General features: G+C 40.5%; 1 protein-coding gene across 5 annotated transcripts in view; it reads left to right on the forward strand.

Annotated features, from left to right (window-relative positions):
• Window positions 1-19347, forward strand: part of WWOX (WW domain containing oxidoreductase) — a 1109212-nt gene that overhangs the window by 69389 nt on the left and 1020476 nt on the right. For all 5 annotated transcript variants that reach the window (XM_049864761.1, XM_049864762.1, XM_049864763.1 and 2 more), the window contains exon 5: window positions 1047-1153. In XM_049864761.1, coding sequence (XP_049720718.1) covers window positions 1047-1153 — 107 coding nt within the window. The remainder of the gene's footprint in view (window positions 1-1046; window positions 1154-19347) is intronic.

Below are 19347 nucleotides of genomic sequence, written 5' to 3' on the forward strand. Positions count from 1 at the left end.
CCCACTGTATCTTTAATTTTCATTTCCTGATGACAAATAAGGTTGACTTTTATATAGTAATTGAGAATTTTTCTTATTTTTCTATTATCTCAAAGAGTTTATATAAGTTTGGTGTTTTTTTCTTTCTTAAATGTTTGGTAAAATTCACTGTTGAAGACATATGGGTCCAGAATTTTCTTTTTGAGAACTATGAATTCTATTTCTTTGAATATATAGAAATTTTCAGGGTTTTTTTTTTTTTTTTTTGGTGGCAGTTTTTAAGTAATGTTTTTCTAGGATTTTGTCGTTTTTAACCTATATCTGAAATTTATTGGCATTAAGTTGTTCAACATACCTTTCTTAAGATTTTTTTAGTGTTTGTAGGATCTGTAGTAATGTCCTTTTACTCATTCCTGATACTGATCAATTGTACTTTTTTCTGTCTCTCCTTTCTCTCTCTCTCTGCTTCTGTCCCTTTGTCTTTCTCTCTTTTTCCCTTTTCCCCTTTTTCTATCAGGACATGTTGTCATGAGCTCAGTAAATGCTGTTTATTTGTTTTAATTTCCAGGTGTGTTTTCTCTCATTATGGGTCATGAGCTCTTTGAGGGTAGCGGCTATGTCAGTTCCTTATGTAGCCTTATCCTGTATATTTAGCTCAGGGTCTGGTCATTATTAAGTGATAGATAAATGGCTGACTGTGCCAGGAGCTCTGCTATGGTTTGACCTTCATCTTTGAAATCACTGTGTTTCTAGAGCTGGATTCCTCAACCCTGGCACTGTTAACATTTTGGGCCAGATTATTCTGTGTTGCAGGGAATTACCCTGTACGTCGTAGGATGTTTAGTAGCATCCCTGGCCTTTACCCGCTAGATACCAGTAGCACCCCACTGCCAATTGTGTCCACTGAAAATACCTCCAGAAATTGCCAAATGTTCTGTGGGGGACAAAAGTGCCCCTAGTTGAGAATCACTGACCTAGGGCAATGCATGTGGTCTTTAAAGGCCATTCGTTATAACTCAGTGTTTTGATGTTACATTTCTAACGCTGACTTTTCCTTTAAACCATAGGATTTGAAACTGCCAAGTCTTTTGCCCTCCATGGTGCACATGTGATCCTGGCCTGTAGGAATATGACAAGAGCCAATGAAGCAGTGTCACGCATTTTAGAAGAATGGGTAAGCACGTGACTTTTTTTTTTTCTCTTGTCAAATATACACACTAGGATAAACACGTGGAAATTTTACTGTGGTGTGTAAAGTTTATTGCTCTTGAAACAATGTTTTCTTTATTTTGAAAGCCATATTCACTTTGTTTACTTTTTCAATGAAAGATGAGCAAGCCCACTATTAAACACACATTTGTTTACAGTTCATTGTCAATGTCATCTGCTTTTATTACTCAGAGGCTTGAGAATGTTTATTCATTTAACTTATGTATTAAGAAAACTAAAATGTAGTAAATGCCTATGAATGTCACTAGGAGATTGTTATGCTTATGGATTTTAAGATTAGAAAGGAATAGGCTTTAACCCTTTTTCTGTTTTATACTTACCACTTTTCAGTCTGTGTAGATGTCCGTGCTGATATGTCTGTGTATATATAATTACATGTGAATTCACGCAACAAACATTTGTTGAGGGTTTGTAGTGCTCTTGGAGCTGAGGATATAGCTTCATACAAAACAAGATCCCTGCCCTCATGGGGCTTACCTTCTGGGTAGAAAAGGCAGACCATAAAGGTATGATCAAGTTAATATTTAATAGGATGTCAGGCTGTGATAAGTTCAGGGAAGGAAATAAAGCAGAGTAGGGGATGAGGAGTGACATGGGCTGGTTAGCTGAGACCTCTCTAAAGTTATAACATTTAGTCTAAGCCTTGAATGAAATAGTCAGCCATGTACATATCAGGGGAAATAGCTTTCCAAGCAGTGGCAACAGCATGTACAAAGGCACAGAGGTAGAAACATGCTTGGAGGATTCAAGAATCAGCAGGAGAGGTAATGTGGCTGGAGCCAACTGGGAGGGGAAGAGGTCGGAGAGGGACAGGCGCTGTCATGTAGAGCCTTGGAGACAATGGTTTGAGCCAGAGAGTGACACCAGCTGTTTGACGTTTTAATACGATCACTGGGCTTCTCTGTCCTATAGGGTTGCTATGAGTTGGAATCGACTCGACCGCAGTGGGGCAGTGGGTACTGGGCTTCAGCATGAAGAATAATCTGCATTCATCCATTCACTTGTCATTCGCTCACATATTTATGAAGTGCACCACTGATAGATGCTGGGGGGGTCTACTGCAAAGGTAAAATAGGTATTGCCACTGTCCTTGTACAGCTTTTAATTAAGAGTGGAAGACAGATTTAACCAAAGAAAGTAAACGTCAATGTAAACTTGAAACAATGGCAAGTGCCACTTCAGGGAAGTATGTGATGTGATGAAATTATGAACAATTCCAGGGAGGTGGGAACAAATGTCTGGAGAGGAGTCCCCAAGAAAGAAGTTATTGGGCTGAGAGCTCAGGAAAAACCAGGGGGAGGATGGGAGATGGGTAAGGCTGGGCAAAGGGAGTGTTCTGTGCAGTGGCCCTGGAAGGAGGAGGAGGGGAAGTCAGACCGGTGTGTCTCAGAACAGAGGGTGGAGGGTGTGGGATAATTCTTGCCTGGGCTGTCTTCATTTCTGAACAAGGTGAAAGAGTTCTTGCCATCTGAAAAAGAGACCCTGGTTTGTTTAAGAAAATTTCTGGTGTTCTGGACTGAAAAATTATGACAGCAAAGAAACAGAAGATTTGTTTCTGCCTTTTCAGTATATTTGAAAGGAGTCTTTGTTTTGAGCTCACTGAATCCATTATTTTGTGTTAACTAAAAAAAAAAAAAAAATGCGGGGCCCACCCAATTTTTTTTGTTATGGTTGTTTTTTTTTTTTTTTTTAAATTGTACTTTAGATGAAGGTTTACAGAACAAAGTAGTTTCTCATTAAACAATACACATATTGTTTTGTGATAGTGGTTGCCAACCCCATGACATGTCAACATTCTCCCCTTCTAGACCTTGTGTTCCCTTTTACCAACTTTCCTGTCCCCTCCTGCCTTTTTGTCCTTGCCTTTGAGCTGGTATGCCCATTTAGTCTTGTTTTGTTTTATGGGTCTGTCTATCTTTGGCTGAAGGGTGAACCTCAGGAGTGACTTCAGTACTGAGTTAAAAGGGTATCCCATGGCCATACTCTTGGAGTTTCTCCAGTCTCTGTCAGACCAGGAAGTCTGGTCTGTTTTTGCGAGATAGAATTTTTTTCTACATTTTTCTCCATCTCTGTCTGGGACTCTCTATTTTGATCCCTGTCAGAGCAGTCAGTGATGGTAGCTGGGTACCATCTAGCTGTGCTGTACTCAGTCTGATGGAGACTGTGGTAGTTGTGGTCCATTAGTCCTTTGGACTAATCTTTCCCTTATGTCTCTGGTTTTCTTCATTCTCCCTTGTTCCAGATGGGGTGGGACCAGTGGAGCATCTTAGATGGCCACTCACAAGCTTTTAAGACTCCAGATGCTGCTCACCAAAGTAGGCTGTAGAACATTTTCTTTATAAACTATGTTATGCCAGTTGAGCAAGATGTCCCCTGAAGTCATGGTCCCTAGCCCTCAGCCCAGTAATTCAGTCCTTCAGGGAGTTTGGATGTGTCTGTGAAGCTTCTATGACCTTGCCTTGGTCAAGTTGTGTTGACTTTGCTGTATTGTGTACTGTCTTACCCTTCACCAAAGTTACCACTGATCTATTGTCTAGTTAGTGTTTTTCCCTTCCCACTCCTCCCCTCCCTAGTAACTATCAAAGATTGTTTCTTTCTATGTGCAAACCATTTCATGAATTTTTACAATAGTAGTCTCATACGGTATTTGTCCTTTTGTGGTTGACATATTTCACTCAGCATAATGCCCTCCAGATTCATCCATGTTGTGAGATGTTTCCCAGATTCATCATTGTTCTTTATCATTGTGTAGTATTCTATTGTGTGTATGTACTATAGTTTGTTTATCTACCATCTGTTGATGGACACTTAAGATTGTTTCTATCCTTTTGCTATTGTGAATAATACTGCAGGGAACATGGGTGTGCATATATCTATTTGTGTGATGGCTCTTACTTCTCTAGGATATATTCCTAGGAGTGGGTTTGCTGGGTTATATGGTATTTCTATTTCTAGCTTTTTAAGGAAGCGCTGTATTGTTTTCCAAAATGGTTGTACCATTTTACATTCCTACCAGCAGTGCATAAGAGTTCTGATCTCCCCGCAGCCTTTCCAACATTTGTTATTTCCTGTTTTTTTGATTTGTGCCAGTAATTTGGGGTGAAATGGTATCTCATTGTTTTGATTTGCATTTCTCTAATGGCTGGTGATCTTGACCATTTCTTCATGTGTCTATTAGCTGCCTGAATGTCTTCTTTGGTGAAGTGCCTGCTCATATCCTTTGCCCATTTTTTAGTTGGATTATTTGTCTTTTTGTTATAGAGGTGTTTGATTTTCCTATGGATTTTAGATATTAGACCTTCGTTGGATTTGTCATAGCCAAATTTTTTTTCTGAGCCTGTACGTTTTCATTTTACTCTTTTGGTGAAGTCTTGTGATGAGATGTGTTTAATTTTTGGAAGACCCTAATTATCTAGCTTATCTTCTAGTGTTTGTGTATTGTTAGTTATAGTTTGTATGCTATTTATGCCATGTATTAGGGCCTGTAACGTTGCTCCTGTTTTTCTTCTATGATCTTTACAGTTTTTGGTTTTATATATAGGCCTGTGACCAATTTAGAACTAGTTTTTGTGTATGGTGTGAGGTATGGGTCCTGTTTCATTTTTTTACAGATGAACTTCTGGTTTTGCCAGGACTGTTTGTTGTAGACTGTCTTTTCCCTATTTAATGAACTTTGGGCCTTTGTTGAAGATCAGGTGACCATAGGTGGATGGATTTACACCTGGGTTCTTGATTCTGTTCCATTGGTCAATGTGTCTTTCATTGTACAAGTACCAGGCTGTTTTGACTACCGTAGCTGTATAGTAAGTTCTGAGGTCAGGTAGTGCGAGTCCTCCTACTTTATTCTTTTTCTTCAATAGTGCTTTACTTATCTGGGGCCTCTTTCCTTTCCATACAAAGTTAGTGATTAGTTTTTCCATCTCTTTAAAGAATGCTGTTGATATTTAGATTGGGATTGCATTGTATTTGTACATTGCTTTGCATAGAATTGACATTTTCATAATGTTGAGTCTACCTATCCATGAGCGTGGTATGTTTTTCCATTTATGTAGGTGTCCTTTGGTTTCTTTCAGTAGTGTTTTGTATAGGTCTCTTGCATCCCTGGTTTACATCCCTACTTTATTCCTAAGAATTTTATTTCTTTAGGGGCTGTTTTAAATGGTATTGCTTTCCTGATTTCCTTTTTGTAGTTCTCTTTATTGGTATATAGTAATCCAACTGATTTTTGTATGTTTTTCATGTTTCCTGCTACTCTGCTGAATCTTTCTATTAGTTCCAGTAGTTTTTTGTGAAGTCTTTAGGGTTCTCTGTATATAGTATCACATCACCTGCGAATAGCGATAGTTTTACTTCTTCCTTACCAATTTGGATGCCCTTTATTTCTTTTTCTTGCCTTATTGTTCTAGCTGGGACTTCTATGTTAAATACGAGTGGTGATAAAGGGAACCTTGTCTTGTTCCCATTCTCAGGGGGAATGCTTTCAGCTTCACTTTGTTGAGAATGATGTTGGCTATTGGTTTTGTATAGATGCACTTTATTGTCCTGAGGAATTTCCCTTCTATTTCTATTTTATTGAGAGTTTTTATCAGGAATGAGTGTTGGACTTTATCAAACACCTTTTCTGCGTTGATTGAAATGATCATGTGATTTTTTCTTTTGTTTTATTAGGTGGTGGATTATGTTGATTGATTTTCTAATGTTGAAACATCCTTGCATGCCTGGTATGAATTCCACTTGGTCATAGTGTATTATTATTATTTTTTTTGATATGATGCTGAATTCTATTGGCTAAAATTTTTTGTTGAGAATTTTTGCACCTATATTCATGGGAAATACTGGTCTATAACTTTCTTTCTTTGTGCTGTCTTTGCCTGGTTTTGGTATCAGGGTTATGCTGGCTTCATAGAATGAATTCGGAAGTATCCCTTCCTTTTCTATGTTCTGAAATAGTTTGAGAGGTACTAGCGCAAGCTCTTCTCTCAAGGTTTGGTAGAATTCTCCAGTGAAGCCATCTTGGGGGCCCAATTTTTTTCTATCTTAAAATTTGTTTCTCTGTTAAAAAATAAGAACTTTTATTAGGTGGCACAGTAGTAATCTCTAGAGATGTATAAAGAAGAGAGCAAATGGTAATATGTGCATGTGATTTGAATGTGCATGTAGAATAGGAAGGTACATGCACACAGTTTTGTACTTTGATTTTTTTCACTTAGTACTGTATCTAGAAGATCTTTTTTTTTGATCTGTCCATAATCTACCTCATTATTTTTAACTTCTGTATAATATTCCATCATGTGCTTATACTGTAATTTATTTAACCAACCTCCGTTCTGGTGGACCTTTTGGCTGTTTGCTTTGCTTTACTATTCCAAGCATTTGCTCTCTTAAAAGTTCAGTCTCTCTTGTATTTTCAGCCATAATTAGGTCTAAACTATGCTTCAGTGAGCATCCTTGATAACACATATTTGTGAATATATCATTAGGGCAGAATTTTAGCTGGGGATTCGTTGATTCAAAGGACATGCATTTAAAATTTTGATAGCAGTTTTCCAATTGTCATCAAATAGTGTTATACCAGATTCCACTTCCACTAACAATGTACCTGATGCCTCTCAGGGGATACAGTCAGGCTTGTAAAATTTTGCCCATGTGATATGCTATATTAAACTAGAAAAATAAGATTCTGGTGGCCCTAGTAATACTGTAATAGCCGTATTTATTGCATAATGAAAGTAATGTTTAAGCCAGTTCTGGAAGATAATGCAAAAACTCAATTGTTTATGTGTTTTAAAAATTATCCTCTTCTTATAACACCATATATATCAGAACAGAGTCCTCAGTATTTGTACTATTCTATTGTTTGAGCATAGAGGCAGAGATTTCTTAGAACTGGGGCAAATCTTTTGGTCTGTTAGGTCCCTCAGTTTCCTCATCTCTAAAGAAGAAGGGTGGGTGGGATCATTTCAAAGTCCGTCATTCAGCCTCCCTTTCTTGGATTTTAAGCCCCAATTGAGTCCCTGTAAATCAGGTTTTAGATGACCGAGTTATCATTGAATAACTTCACTCTACCTGAATAGAAAATTGAGCTACACTAGCAAACAGTGATCTCAGGGAAGGAACTATCCCCAAATATTCACTGTCAGAAACATGGGAAAAGAACGTGGGAACAAAAGCAAAACTTACGCTCACATAACATTTCAAACATTTAAGTCAGATTTTATAGATTGTAGGCTGAAGAAGGAGCCCTGGTGGCGCAGTGGTTAAGAGCTTGGCTGCTAACCAAAAGCTGCTCCTGGGAAGCCCTGTGGGGCAGTTCTACTGTGTCCTATAGGGTCACTATGAGTTGGAATCGACTTGATGGCAGTGGATAGACTGAAGAAATTCAGCCCCTTTATCATCTCTCATCTGTTTGCTTGCTCACTGTGAGTCCCATTGTACCGTGTTCCTAATTTTCGCTAGTTTATGGTTATGGAAGCTCTAATTTAGCACCAAAAGCTTTATAAATGGGAGTCCTTGGAGGATAGTGTCACTGCCCTTTCACATCTTTGCCCCACTGATATAGCCCAGAAAGTGCTTGAGGTCCCAAGCCCTGCCTTGGTGATGTATGCTGAGCTTATGCCTCCAGGTCCCCCACCCTCAAAATTTGCTGGTCTGGTTTCCTTCAGGCCCTTCTGTATTTCACATCTTTGTGCAGGGATTTTATCTGGCATATCATTAAATACCACTTTCTTGTGTTTCTCAAGGTCAATTTGATCAACTCCAGTTTTTCAAGCTAGTAGCCAGCTTGAGCTTGCTCATGCTTTATCTGGGATGCACCGTATTAGTTTCGGAGCCAGGAAGGACTTGCAACATATGGGCAGCTCATGGGAGATTCTCACAACAATCTAAAGTTTTTTGTTGTAGCAAAAGCTTATGCAGAATTCACTGGGCCTTTTGGCTCTGCCTTGGCTCTCACATGCCAAGGCTTCATGGACATTTGTTTCCAGCTCTGGAGATAGAGTTCATTCTTCCTCCGCAGCTTGCTCCTTTCCTTCCTGTTTTTGCTCTCCCTGTCTTCACTGCACATCCCAGAATTGGTGTTTTCCAGAACATTCTGTCCATTAGCTAGTTGAATGTTATTCTCACACCACAATGGGACAGCTAACAGCTACCATGTATTGACTCCCTCTTGAGTGCTCTGCCCTGGAAAAGCTGACACCGAGGCCTCACACAGTATTTTACAGTAGAGGCAGTGGAGGCTCGGAAGGTGAAGATGCTTATCCAGAGCCACACAGCTGCTGAGAACAGAGTCAGGCTCCTACCTCAGCCCATCTGGCTTACAAACCCAAAGTCTGTCCACTCTATGCCACAGCATGACTTTTCTCCCACATTCAGCATCACGCATGTTAGTTATCTTTCAGGTATGCTTTCAAAATTGCTAGGTGCTGTTTGAGTGGTGAATGTCAAGGTTAGTCATATTTCTCTGAGGAAACAACTCTGATCTATCCTCTGGTCCCAAGCAGTCTTTTTTCATTCAACATAGCCTTGGATAGAGCTCTCCAGCCACTTTTGGGAAAATCCAGCTATTTAATAAAATATAACTTAAATGAAAGTGTGTTCCATACAGAATTATATTAAGAGCCTGTATGTAATTACTACTAATAATAACTATTTCATGGGAAAATACCCTCCTGCTGAGATGTTTTGGATGCACCAAAGTTAGAAATAAGAGAAGAAAAGAAAAAAATTAAAATAAGATAACATGGTCAGGGCAGAAGTAAACCACCCTCTTAAAAGGCCAATCCGTTTAGTATGATTAAAAAAGGAGGGAGAAGGAGGTGGTCTATCAGCCCCCAATCATATGTAAATAAAGTATTTCTGGAAATGAGGTCCCTACCTGAGTAGTTAAATAGTCCACAAGCTATACGGACATGGTCTACCTCATTCACATCCTTAACTGCTGTCTGCACCACTACCTAATTTTTTCTTAGGTATTCCAAGGAGCCCATATGGCTGGCTGATTGCAGAGTTTATCTGTTCTTGCTTTCAGGATAAAGTGGACTCTGTTTCTCAGTAGCATGGTCTCCATGTTAGTTCTGTCAAGTCTGGGACACCGAGCGGCATGTCTCTGAGTCCTCTCAGTACTTTGAGTTTATTCTTCCCTTCATTCAATAAGTATTTGTTGGAGTGGGGTTTTGTTGTTCTATTTATGGAGGTCTGGCAAGTCCCACTCCCCACTCTGAGATCTAAGGACCTCAAAGTGGCATTGCATGAAAAGGACAATAGTGATTAGCTATCAAATGCACTTTAAACAGCCATGGCAAGACTTCAACTCCCCAATGTAGCACTCTTAAAAGGCCTAAGGGGTCTCTCAATTCCTCCTTCCTCTCTCCCTACTACATTTTCTACATTTTCGATTCCTAAAACTTGGGGTCTAAAAATTCTGGGTCCTCTGGAGGAGGGAAGCTGAGTAGAGATGGGGGCAGATGGCTCTGAGGCCACCCACTTGCCAACTGGTTGTATGTAAGAGAAAAAGGGGAGGAGCCGTGGCTGGGGGGTGGTCCATTAAGAGAGGGAGAGAGATGACCTTAGGAGTGGTCAGCTCCCGCAGTGTACCACGTCCTGACTAAGTCTGCTTATCAAAAGAGTGATACAGGAAGTGCAAGAGAGCTCAACCTGTGGGGGCTGCCCATTGTAAAATATGGAGCCCAATGAATTTTGTGAAACTCTAGCATCTACTAGGAATTGACTGATGGATCAGGCTGGCAAGGGAAGAGTTACTATGTGACTCACCCCTGCGTCCCCAGAATGGCTCTTGGGCCCCTTCTGGTATGGTAAAAGAGGAGTGACCAAGTATGTGCAGCTTGGTGAGGGGGCTTAGTCCCCCAGAAGCCTTCGAGCCCAAGCTTTCCTAACTTGTCTCTTGACTTAGACTTCAAATCTTCCTAGAGACTCATTAGAATGACATGCCATTGCCCAGGAGAATGCAACAGGGATCCAGCTCAGCTGCTCTTGTCTTTTTGTGGGTATTTAACCAAGATTCCCAAGATGTCTCATGGGGTGGTGTTCTTTTTGGTGAATTGGCCTTGGTCTTATCAGTGCCCTAGAGCTGGTCTAACTTCGAGCTCACTAAGACCTGAAGTATATAAACTAGAATGTCAATTTACAAAGTGAGATTTATGTATCAGGTCAGCCACATGTTTGTGTTGGCCTGATCCTTCCTTATTGAAAAACGGTAGGGAAAGCCAAATTCTAATCGGAAGGTTTGTGTGGTACAGATCAAAAGGTCTGTAGCTATAACAAATGGAGTTGGTCATGGGTCATCTGGATGCTTTGTTCTCTTTTAGAGGAAATGGCCAATTCCATACCCAATCAGGGTACCCATTCTCCTGGAGAGTTCTTAGGAGGACACCACTCCTCCTCTTCTAAGCTTTTGTGAACTACTCTCCCCATCCCCACCCTTAACTACATTTGTGTACACGTAATAGGCACTCAACACACTTTGGAATAAATGAATGCATGAATGAAGTATGTTAATGCTGTCAGCTGGGTTATAGCCAACGCCTAATCTGAAGGCATTCTGGTTCTCCAAGCTGGCTTCACACATCTCTGCTCTCACCTGTCAGATGATGACTTTATAGTTGAAGTCTCCGGTGTTCATTTCTGGAAAATACCTCATGGAAACAACAACTAATCAGAAGATACTGATGGCTTAGTTCCAGGCAAGCCTGCTCCTCCGTGCCCAGTCCATCATCAGGTGCTATCCCTTTCCTGATGAAGGGAGAAGTTAGCTATTTAAAACTCATTGTACTGACTGGCAGGCATTAAAAGCAGGCTGTCATTTACTCTTGTTAAACAGGGTAAAAGTAGTGGCCAATTGCTTTAAAACAAGTGGTATAGTGGTTAATTGCTTTAAAACATGGTTTCTTAACCTCAGCATTACTGACATTTTGGGTCAAATAATTCTTTATTGTGGGGAGCTCTCCTGGTGAGCAGCATCCCTGGCATGTACCCACTGGTTCGAGTAGCACGCTTCCATCGTGACAACCCAAAATGTCTGCAGACGTTGTCAGATGTTCCCTGGTGGACAAAATCAACCCTAGTTGAGAGCCACTGCTACAAAATATGCTGTACTGTAATGGCTACGGTTAGAAGCAGACATGCCCTATGACCTTGGGCAAGTTTCTTACCTTCCCTAAGCCTCAGTTTCTTCAACTGTAAAATGCAAATAATAATATCCATGCCGAAGGTAGTCGTGATTATTAGATATATTAACTGTATATGTATTGAATATCTGATATATTGCTAGGGGCAGATTAAATGCTCAATTAAATGTTCACTGCTGCTATTAGTAATGATGTTATTATTATTATTAATTTTCTGTTTATACATGAAGGTGTAAAGTGATGCTTACTTTTCTTAATCTGTCCAAGTAGCTGGAAGAGTTGCTATGGGAATGCTATTTATCAGCATGTTTCCAGTGAAGTTGCAAGGAATTCTTTTCCTGTCTTCGTATGTCTGGGCTCCTACATTTTAATAGATGGCTATTTAGTTTGTTGATTGGTATTTTCCAGTGTAGCTCATATTAGCACTCAGCTGTCTTTTGAAAAGCCATCTGAATTATTTATGTGATTGCTTTTTCTTTTGTATTTACAAATAAATACTTTGCATATATTTAGAAAAGACGATTAAGGGATTAGTCATCAGGAACGTCTAGAAACGGTTTATATCCAAATGGTTATTGGGAAAGCAGGGAGATGAAGGGTAAAAATAAAAAATTTATTAGTCAGAGGTAATGGAATATGCATGCCTTAGGGAGAGAGCACATGCTTAGTTGATTGTGGCCACACAGTTTGATGCTGGGGAGGATGAAGTCTTGTAATTATTCCAGTTTTCAGTAGAGTGGATACTGGGTCTGTTTACCTAGTTGGAGTGAAGGCACAAGGGAAGCACTGACAGCCTTATGTCATTGATAAGCATCAGAAATAATAACTTTAACATTATTTACAGATACCAAGCACTAGGTACCAACCAATGTATTAGAAATATGGGTGTGATGCTTTGCTGTGCTTTTAATAGATTCTGACACACTTGGGTTTTCATGATGATGATGATGTTAAGGAGTGTTGGACTAGGGATCTGAGTAGCAAATTGCTTGTTCTAATAAGAACTTCTACAGAAATCCAGCTACTTTTAGGGTATCTCAAATCCACTTAGTGACTTCATGAGGAGGTAAAGTTTTCTTACTTGTTGAAATTTCCCCCCAATCTTCTTTGATAATAAAAGCTTCAAACAAACCCGATGCTCTCAAGTCCATTCCAACTCTTAGCAACCCTATAGGACAGAGTAGAACTGCCCCATCGAGTTTCCAAAGAGCGGCTGGTGGATTCAAACTGCCGACCTTTTGGTTAGCAGCCGTAGCTCTTAACCACTGTACCGCCAGGGTTTACAATTAAAGCTTAAAACCCCATATTTTGCCTTTACAGATCAAACCTGGGGGCATAGTTTTTAAGAGCTACATCTGCTAACCAAGAGGTTGGCAGTTCGAATCCACCTGGTGCTCCTTGGAAACTCTATGGGGCAGTTCTGCTCTGTCCTATAGGGTCGCTATGAGTTGGAATTGACTCGATGGCAGTGAGTTTGTTTGTTTTTTAGGTGTGAGGCTTTCCTGTGTGTCATTGTGTGTGTGTGTGTGTATAGCTGGGAGGGTAGGTGTGCAGTATGCAAGTAAGTTATTTATAAGTCTCATGCTTGTCTAAACTAGTGACTTAGAAAAGATGGCCCTTATTCAACGCATCATAGCAAGTTATAGGGCTCATCCCCATTATTTTGAATGATCTTTAGACATACAAAAATATAAAAACTATTAATATTATTAATAGTTATAGATTATTGGGAAAAGCCTGTCCTAAATCAGTTGCTAGATTTGTTCCTCATTTCTTTGCTTTAAAAATTGCTTTTATGTTTAGTATTGAATTTTCAATAAATAAAATATGATATAAACAAGTCCGTGAACCATCAAGGACTATATAAACCACTTGCTTAAATCAATAAGCCCCAAATAAAAAAGGTAAAGATAAAATTCTAGAGTTCTTTCTTGGGAAACTTCTTAACACATTGTCATTTTGTCATCTGCAGGTTGCGGGGGTGGATATTTATATTTGTCTTTGTACTAGGTACTATGCTTAGGCACTTTACGATAAAATATTTGCGTTAAACCCATTTTGCAGAAGAGGCGTTAGAGCCTAGAGGAGGGAAAAAGACCTGCCTGGATTTACACAGGTGGGAGCTAAGTGGTGCATGCAGAATTGGAAGCGGTAATTGTCTGACCCTAAAGTCTTCTACTTACACAATCCAAAATTCCTGATGTTGGTGGTGCTAACAGACGGTTAACACACTCCCTGCTAACTGAAAGGGTGGAGTTTCAAGTCTACCCAGAGGTGTTTCGAAAGAAAATCCTGGAAAACTACTTCTGAAAAAGCAGCCATTGAAAACCCCATGGAGCACAGGTCTACTCTGACACACGTAGGGTCGCCAAGAGCTGGAGTTGACTCAGTGGCAACTGGTCTGGTGTTTTATTTTTTCTTTATTGTACCAGGAGATTGGCCTATCCTTTTCAAGGACTTAGCCAAATATCGTGTTCACGGAGATTTTTTTTCACACGCATGGTTGTTTTTCTGTTCATGATATGAGATAGCTGTGGTTTCCTGGGAAAGACAGTTTCCTGATTGGCCTTTTGTAACCTGATGGAGTTGATGAACCTTGCTGAAAGACACTTTCTTTCCCTTTCCTTCCCAGGCTTCCGTTTCAACTGGTGCATAGTGTATTTACTGTTCTACTTAAGTTGCTTCTTTGACCTTTCTTGTCACAGGCCCAGGGAAGATTTTTTTATCAGATAATAAATTACACATACCCCTCAGACGCGTAATTGGTTGATAAAATATTCTGAGTTTTCTCTGTCTCCGGAATTCCTAAAACTAGTGCCTGATATTTATCCTCTAGCTTTCCATTTCATTTCTCATTCCGAAAATTTACATTGACTTAGGCTGGAGTGTTATCCATTGTTCTTTGATCACCACATCTGGGGCTTCCTTTTTTTTTTTTTCCTGCCCTGTGCTCGCAGTGTTGAACTGAATCTTTCAAACTTTATATCCATGTAACCTTTGTGTGACAAAGGCTGTGATTAGCCACAGAGTTTTAAAGAGTGAAAGTCAAGCATAGGTGGCTAGCTCCAAACCATCGCTCCCAATCATGGGAAACCCAGAGCAGATGCATCCTTTCATTAATATGTGGTCCCCTGAGTTCTTATTAAGCAATTTTGACATAGTTTGAAGAGACGGATTTCATCCTCAGATGGTGTTCAGCCAATGTGTGAAGGCCTGACTCTGGCCACTAGACATTTAAAAAAAAAATTTAGGCTCTGTTATTTAAGAAGGAAAAAATATGCTTGAGTCTGTTTTTCATGTTTATTACAGGGCATTTACAGAGAGGCTCAAGCAGGTGTTAAATTAAACAGAGAGGTAAAGCAGTCCTTGTGCTGATAAAACCTCCTGCACAAGGACAAATAGAAATACAGCTTTAGGTGAGGCAGCCAGTCTTAGAATGTAGTGACATACTCTGGAATTCATTAAACAAAACTTTAAACAAATATTTAAAATAGAGCTGATTTTTGATTTGCGTAGAGGAAAACTTGCGTTTTGGAGTCAGATAGGCCTGGGATTGAATCCTGGTTGGCAGCCTTGCTCACTGGGTGTCCCTGGGTGAATTCTGCCATTCCTTTGAACCTTGGTTTATTTGTCTGCAGAATGGTGCTGATAATGGCCCTCTGGGCCATTGTGAGTTTGAAGTGAAATAATGCGCTTTCTTGCATGGAACCTGGCACATAGTAGACAGTCAATAAATGATAACTGCAGGAGAGCCTGACTTGTCCAACATGGATCGCTGAAATAGGCAGATGCTCTCAGAAATTGTATTGAAAAATGTGTTTATTTTTCTATTTTTTTCTTCTGTAGTGACACACGTAAGTAGCCAGGTCTCTCTGCATCTTCCCTTGTCAGTGAATACTGAGAGGAGCTGAGGGGTGTGTGTGTGGGGTGTCCCTTAGTCCCTAGGGGGAGGAGAGGTGACTGTTTCACATCCTCAATGCCCATGTTCCGGCAGTGGAGCTGGCTGGTCTTTCATAGAGCCTGGAGTTAGTGTAGGAGGCAACAGAGAAGCAGAGCTGGCAGAGCAGACAGTGTTCATAGGGGATTCACCTAGAACTAGTCTCTGCACTGTAGTCAACCAGGGGATACCGATGTAACTAGGTGTTGAAGGCCTTACAAAAGGAAGTCTTAAAAGTGACCGTTAATGGTGTCACTTATGCCCACAAATTCTTGGATAATCCTCGCCTCAAGAGCTGGAATCTAATTCCACTCCCCTTGAGTGTGGGCTGTTCTAAGTGATTCACTCTTAATGAATAGAATGTGACAGAAATTATGGCTTATGGCTCCTGAGAAAGGTCAGAGAAGGCATCGTACCTTCCTCCTTGCTCTTTCTTGGACCACTCACTCTGAGGAAAGCCAGCTGCCATGTTGTGAGGACACTCTAGCAGGCCTCTGGAGAGGCATGTGACAAGGAACTGAGGCCTTTAGCCAACAGCCCCCTGAGTAAGCCATCTTGGAATTAGATCCTCCAGCCTCCCCATCAAGCCTTCAGATGACTATAGCCCAAGTTGATACCTTGACAGCAACCTCTTGAGATGCCAGAAACAGAACCTTCTATCTAAAGCACTCCCCAATTCCTGACCCACAGAAATTGTGTGAGGTGACCCGCGTTTGTTGTTTTAAGCTACTACATTTGGGGAATTCTGTTACACAGCAATGGATAACTGAAACAGGGGCTGTGGCCTGAAGGGGAGAAGCCTTTCTGAGAAAGACTGGATAGTGAGTTTAGTAGTCAAGAAATGGGAACTTACCTAGCGATTTCTTCTAAAGACAACAAACCTTAAATTCTTAAAGTAGCAGTGACCTTCAAAGTCACCTCGTCTGACCTCTTTCCAGTGTGTAGATCACTTATACAACATCTCTGACCAGAGATCATCTAATACTGGTTTAAGCGCTTCCAGTAATGGACATCTCCCCGCCAGGCAGGTGTGCTATCTCTGCACACCTCTTAATTAGAAAGTTCTCCCTCATCGAAGGCAGAATCTTCTTGCAGGCGTCTTCTACCCACTGGCTCTGGTTTTGCCCTCTGAGTTGCACTTCTCATCAGAACCCAACTAATACATCTCTCAAATTCCCTAAATAATAAACCCAAAGTTATTGAAGATATTGTTACTAAAATTTGGCAGTGAGCCTGGCCCTCTCTCATTTCCTTGTAACCCCTGTCCCTCTTTTGTTACTGAGGTTTAGGATGTACATGGTAAGGCTCACAGCTGGGGAGCAAACTGCTCCAGTCTCCTTGAGCAGGCGGCAGTTGCAGGAGCCCAGACTCGCTTTGCCTTCTTCCCTGGAGTTAATGAATCAGTGCCAATGAAGAGCACAGTCTTCTTTTAAATGACTGAAGAACACTACACTTATTTACCTGACAAGTCTGATTCTAATTGTTCCGACTACAATTTGATCTGTAAACTGGGTAGCTGGGAGAAACTTCAATGCATCTTTGTAATGGCTTTGTTGTTGCTTATTGAGAGGGACTAATTAACTTTGATTATTGCACTAATATTATGGCACTTTGACAGCCCTTCAGATTTATGACTCTGGGAAAATAAACAAATGAAATGCAGGTGCTGGAGCAGAAAGAATAAGTTATTACTGAACTTTAATTACTTGGAATGTGTAACCAGGAGAGAATTAGTTGATGAATTACAGGATGCTTAAAATCTACATCAAATTGTAAGCAATATGAAGACAAAAATACAAAGAGAGAGTTGGGGAAGGTGCTATTTTTAAGGCAGAAAAGGACAGGACACATCTGTAATGGTCTCAAGAGTGTTTCATTGATTAATCCATCTGCTTTCAGATGCTGCAGAAACATACACAATGCTAGTCGAAGTGGGGCCCCCGACCCTCTGCATCGGCATCACCTGGGAATTTGTGAGAAATGCAAGTTCTTGGGCTCCACCCTGTACCTACTGGGTCAGAATCTCTGGGGGTGGACTTGCTTATTTCCTGACATTCAAAGAATGCTTTTAAATACATCCACTGAGTCCCAAAGGATAAAAACAATCATCCCTTTCATGTCTCCTGCTCTGAGAACCTTTAACAAATGATGGGGGGGAAACCTTCACCACTTGTAGAAATTCTATGAAAGAGAGAAATGTGTTACTTTTCCACGACCCTCTCTTAGTACTTGGGTGATCAATTTATTGCTCAAACCAAGAAGTGTTAGTGGAAAGAGGGCTCTCAGTAACTACACTGAGAGATCAGGCGTAAGCTGGGAAGAAAGAGCAACCTACTTAGGAGCACTTATCGTAATAATCTATCAAGGTTACGCTGGAATGGTCGGGCCTGGTTGGACTCTATACTGAGAGGGTCAGGTTTGACTTCTGGAGGATTTGAGTTTCAGGCTCACCCCTCATCCCTGCAGTTCTGATTTGCCTCCCACTTAGCACCTTTCCTTTTAAAATGCTGCAGTCTTCATTCCCACAAAAACTCGACTAGCCTTCAGCCCAAGGTTGTCTCTATTTCTTGGATGCTTGCAAACGTATTTGAGACACCCAGATCTTTTGTTGTCAAGCAGGCTGCGGAGTTTTTATTCCAGAGACCTTCTTTCACAGTATTTCCCCCACTGTCTGGAACTCCCAAATTCCCTTCTTTTATGGATGGTGATACTTGAAATAATAGGTAATAGAAATGTGTTTCAGTGTTAGACTGAGGCAGACCCTTCCGCAATGTAAATCGTCCACCCAGACTTCATATAATGACGTTGAAAAATAAATAGTAGTTGTTTTAGAATTCCTTCTGTTTGGGGTGGTTCACAGCTTGTCTAGCCTGGTAAACGTGGGTAACTGAGAGCGGGTTAAATGTTTACTTTGCGCCTGGGTAAGTGCCTCATCAGAGGAGATGCTGGCAGTGATATTAATGATTGTAATCGTATCACAGGCTTGGGTGATATGATTAAGGCAACCTCTGCAGGCCTACAAGAATGTCAACACAGAGAGATGGGTTTTGGCAAATGCAGACATCAAAGAAAAGCGGAAATAATTCTGCACTACTTTAAAGTATCCATTTAAGATAAAGTTCTTTTTAGTCATGTATGTCTTGTTAGATTTTACTGAACTGTTTTAGCCATTACTTTCAGGGAGTAAAGCAAAGATGTGAGCAAATTTATGTAAGGATAATTTGAAAAATTTGGGTATGAATTAGCGAGGTCATTTGTTTTTCTAAGGAAAGGTATAAATTAACAGCATTCTGTTAATTTGCAGTGTGGTACGATTATAAAATGGTAGGACTTTAGGACTAGAAAGAGCTTTCTGAGATCATCCAGTTTAATTCTCCCACTTAACAGATGGGAAGACTGAGGCCCAGAGAGTGTAACTGACCTGTTCCTTGTTATCTAGGCAATTATGCCTTCTTTTGAGACATACTATCAGGCTGTCTAATTGCCTATTGTGAATGTGTGTGTGTGTGTGTTTTAAAAGCAGAGACAACTTACTACAAAACATTTTTGGATCTATAAAACAGGAATTGTATGCTGGTGAACACTGAAGAAAGACGAACATAGCATTGCTTGCAGGACAGGAATATAGCAGCCAACACTTCATGCTCAGTGGGATGATTCCAATTGATGTAATTTTTTTCTTATTTTTGTGATATAATAATAATGGTAAGAATGACAACAATACAGGTAGCTAGAGTGGTGTGCCAATCACTTTACACACCTTCATTTAGTTCATCTTTATGATAACCATATGAGGTAGCTTATGATTCCCATTTTCTGATGAAGACCCTGAGGCACAGAGAAGTTTAGGACCTTGTCCAAGCTCACACAGCCTGTAAAGAACATATGTTGCAGGAGAGCAGAAACATCACCTGTCTTATTTGTCTTTGTCCAGCCCCAGTGTGCAGCGTAGCACCTGGTTTGTACGAGAGATTGAGTCAATATTTGTGGAATGGCTGGCTGAGGATAAAACCAAGTTGAGAGTTGAGCTGTGGCAGTTATAGCCTGAGCAGTAGTATC

Source organism: Elephas maximus, chromosome 21 (assembly GCF_024166365.1).
Source record: "Elephas maximus indicus isolate mEleMax1 chromosome 21, mEleMax1 primary haplotype, whole genome shotgun sequence".
NCBI classification, from domain to species: domain Eukaryota; kingdom Metazoa; phylum Chordata; class Mammalia; order Proboscidea; family Elephantidae; genus Elephas; species Elephas maximus.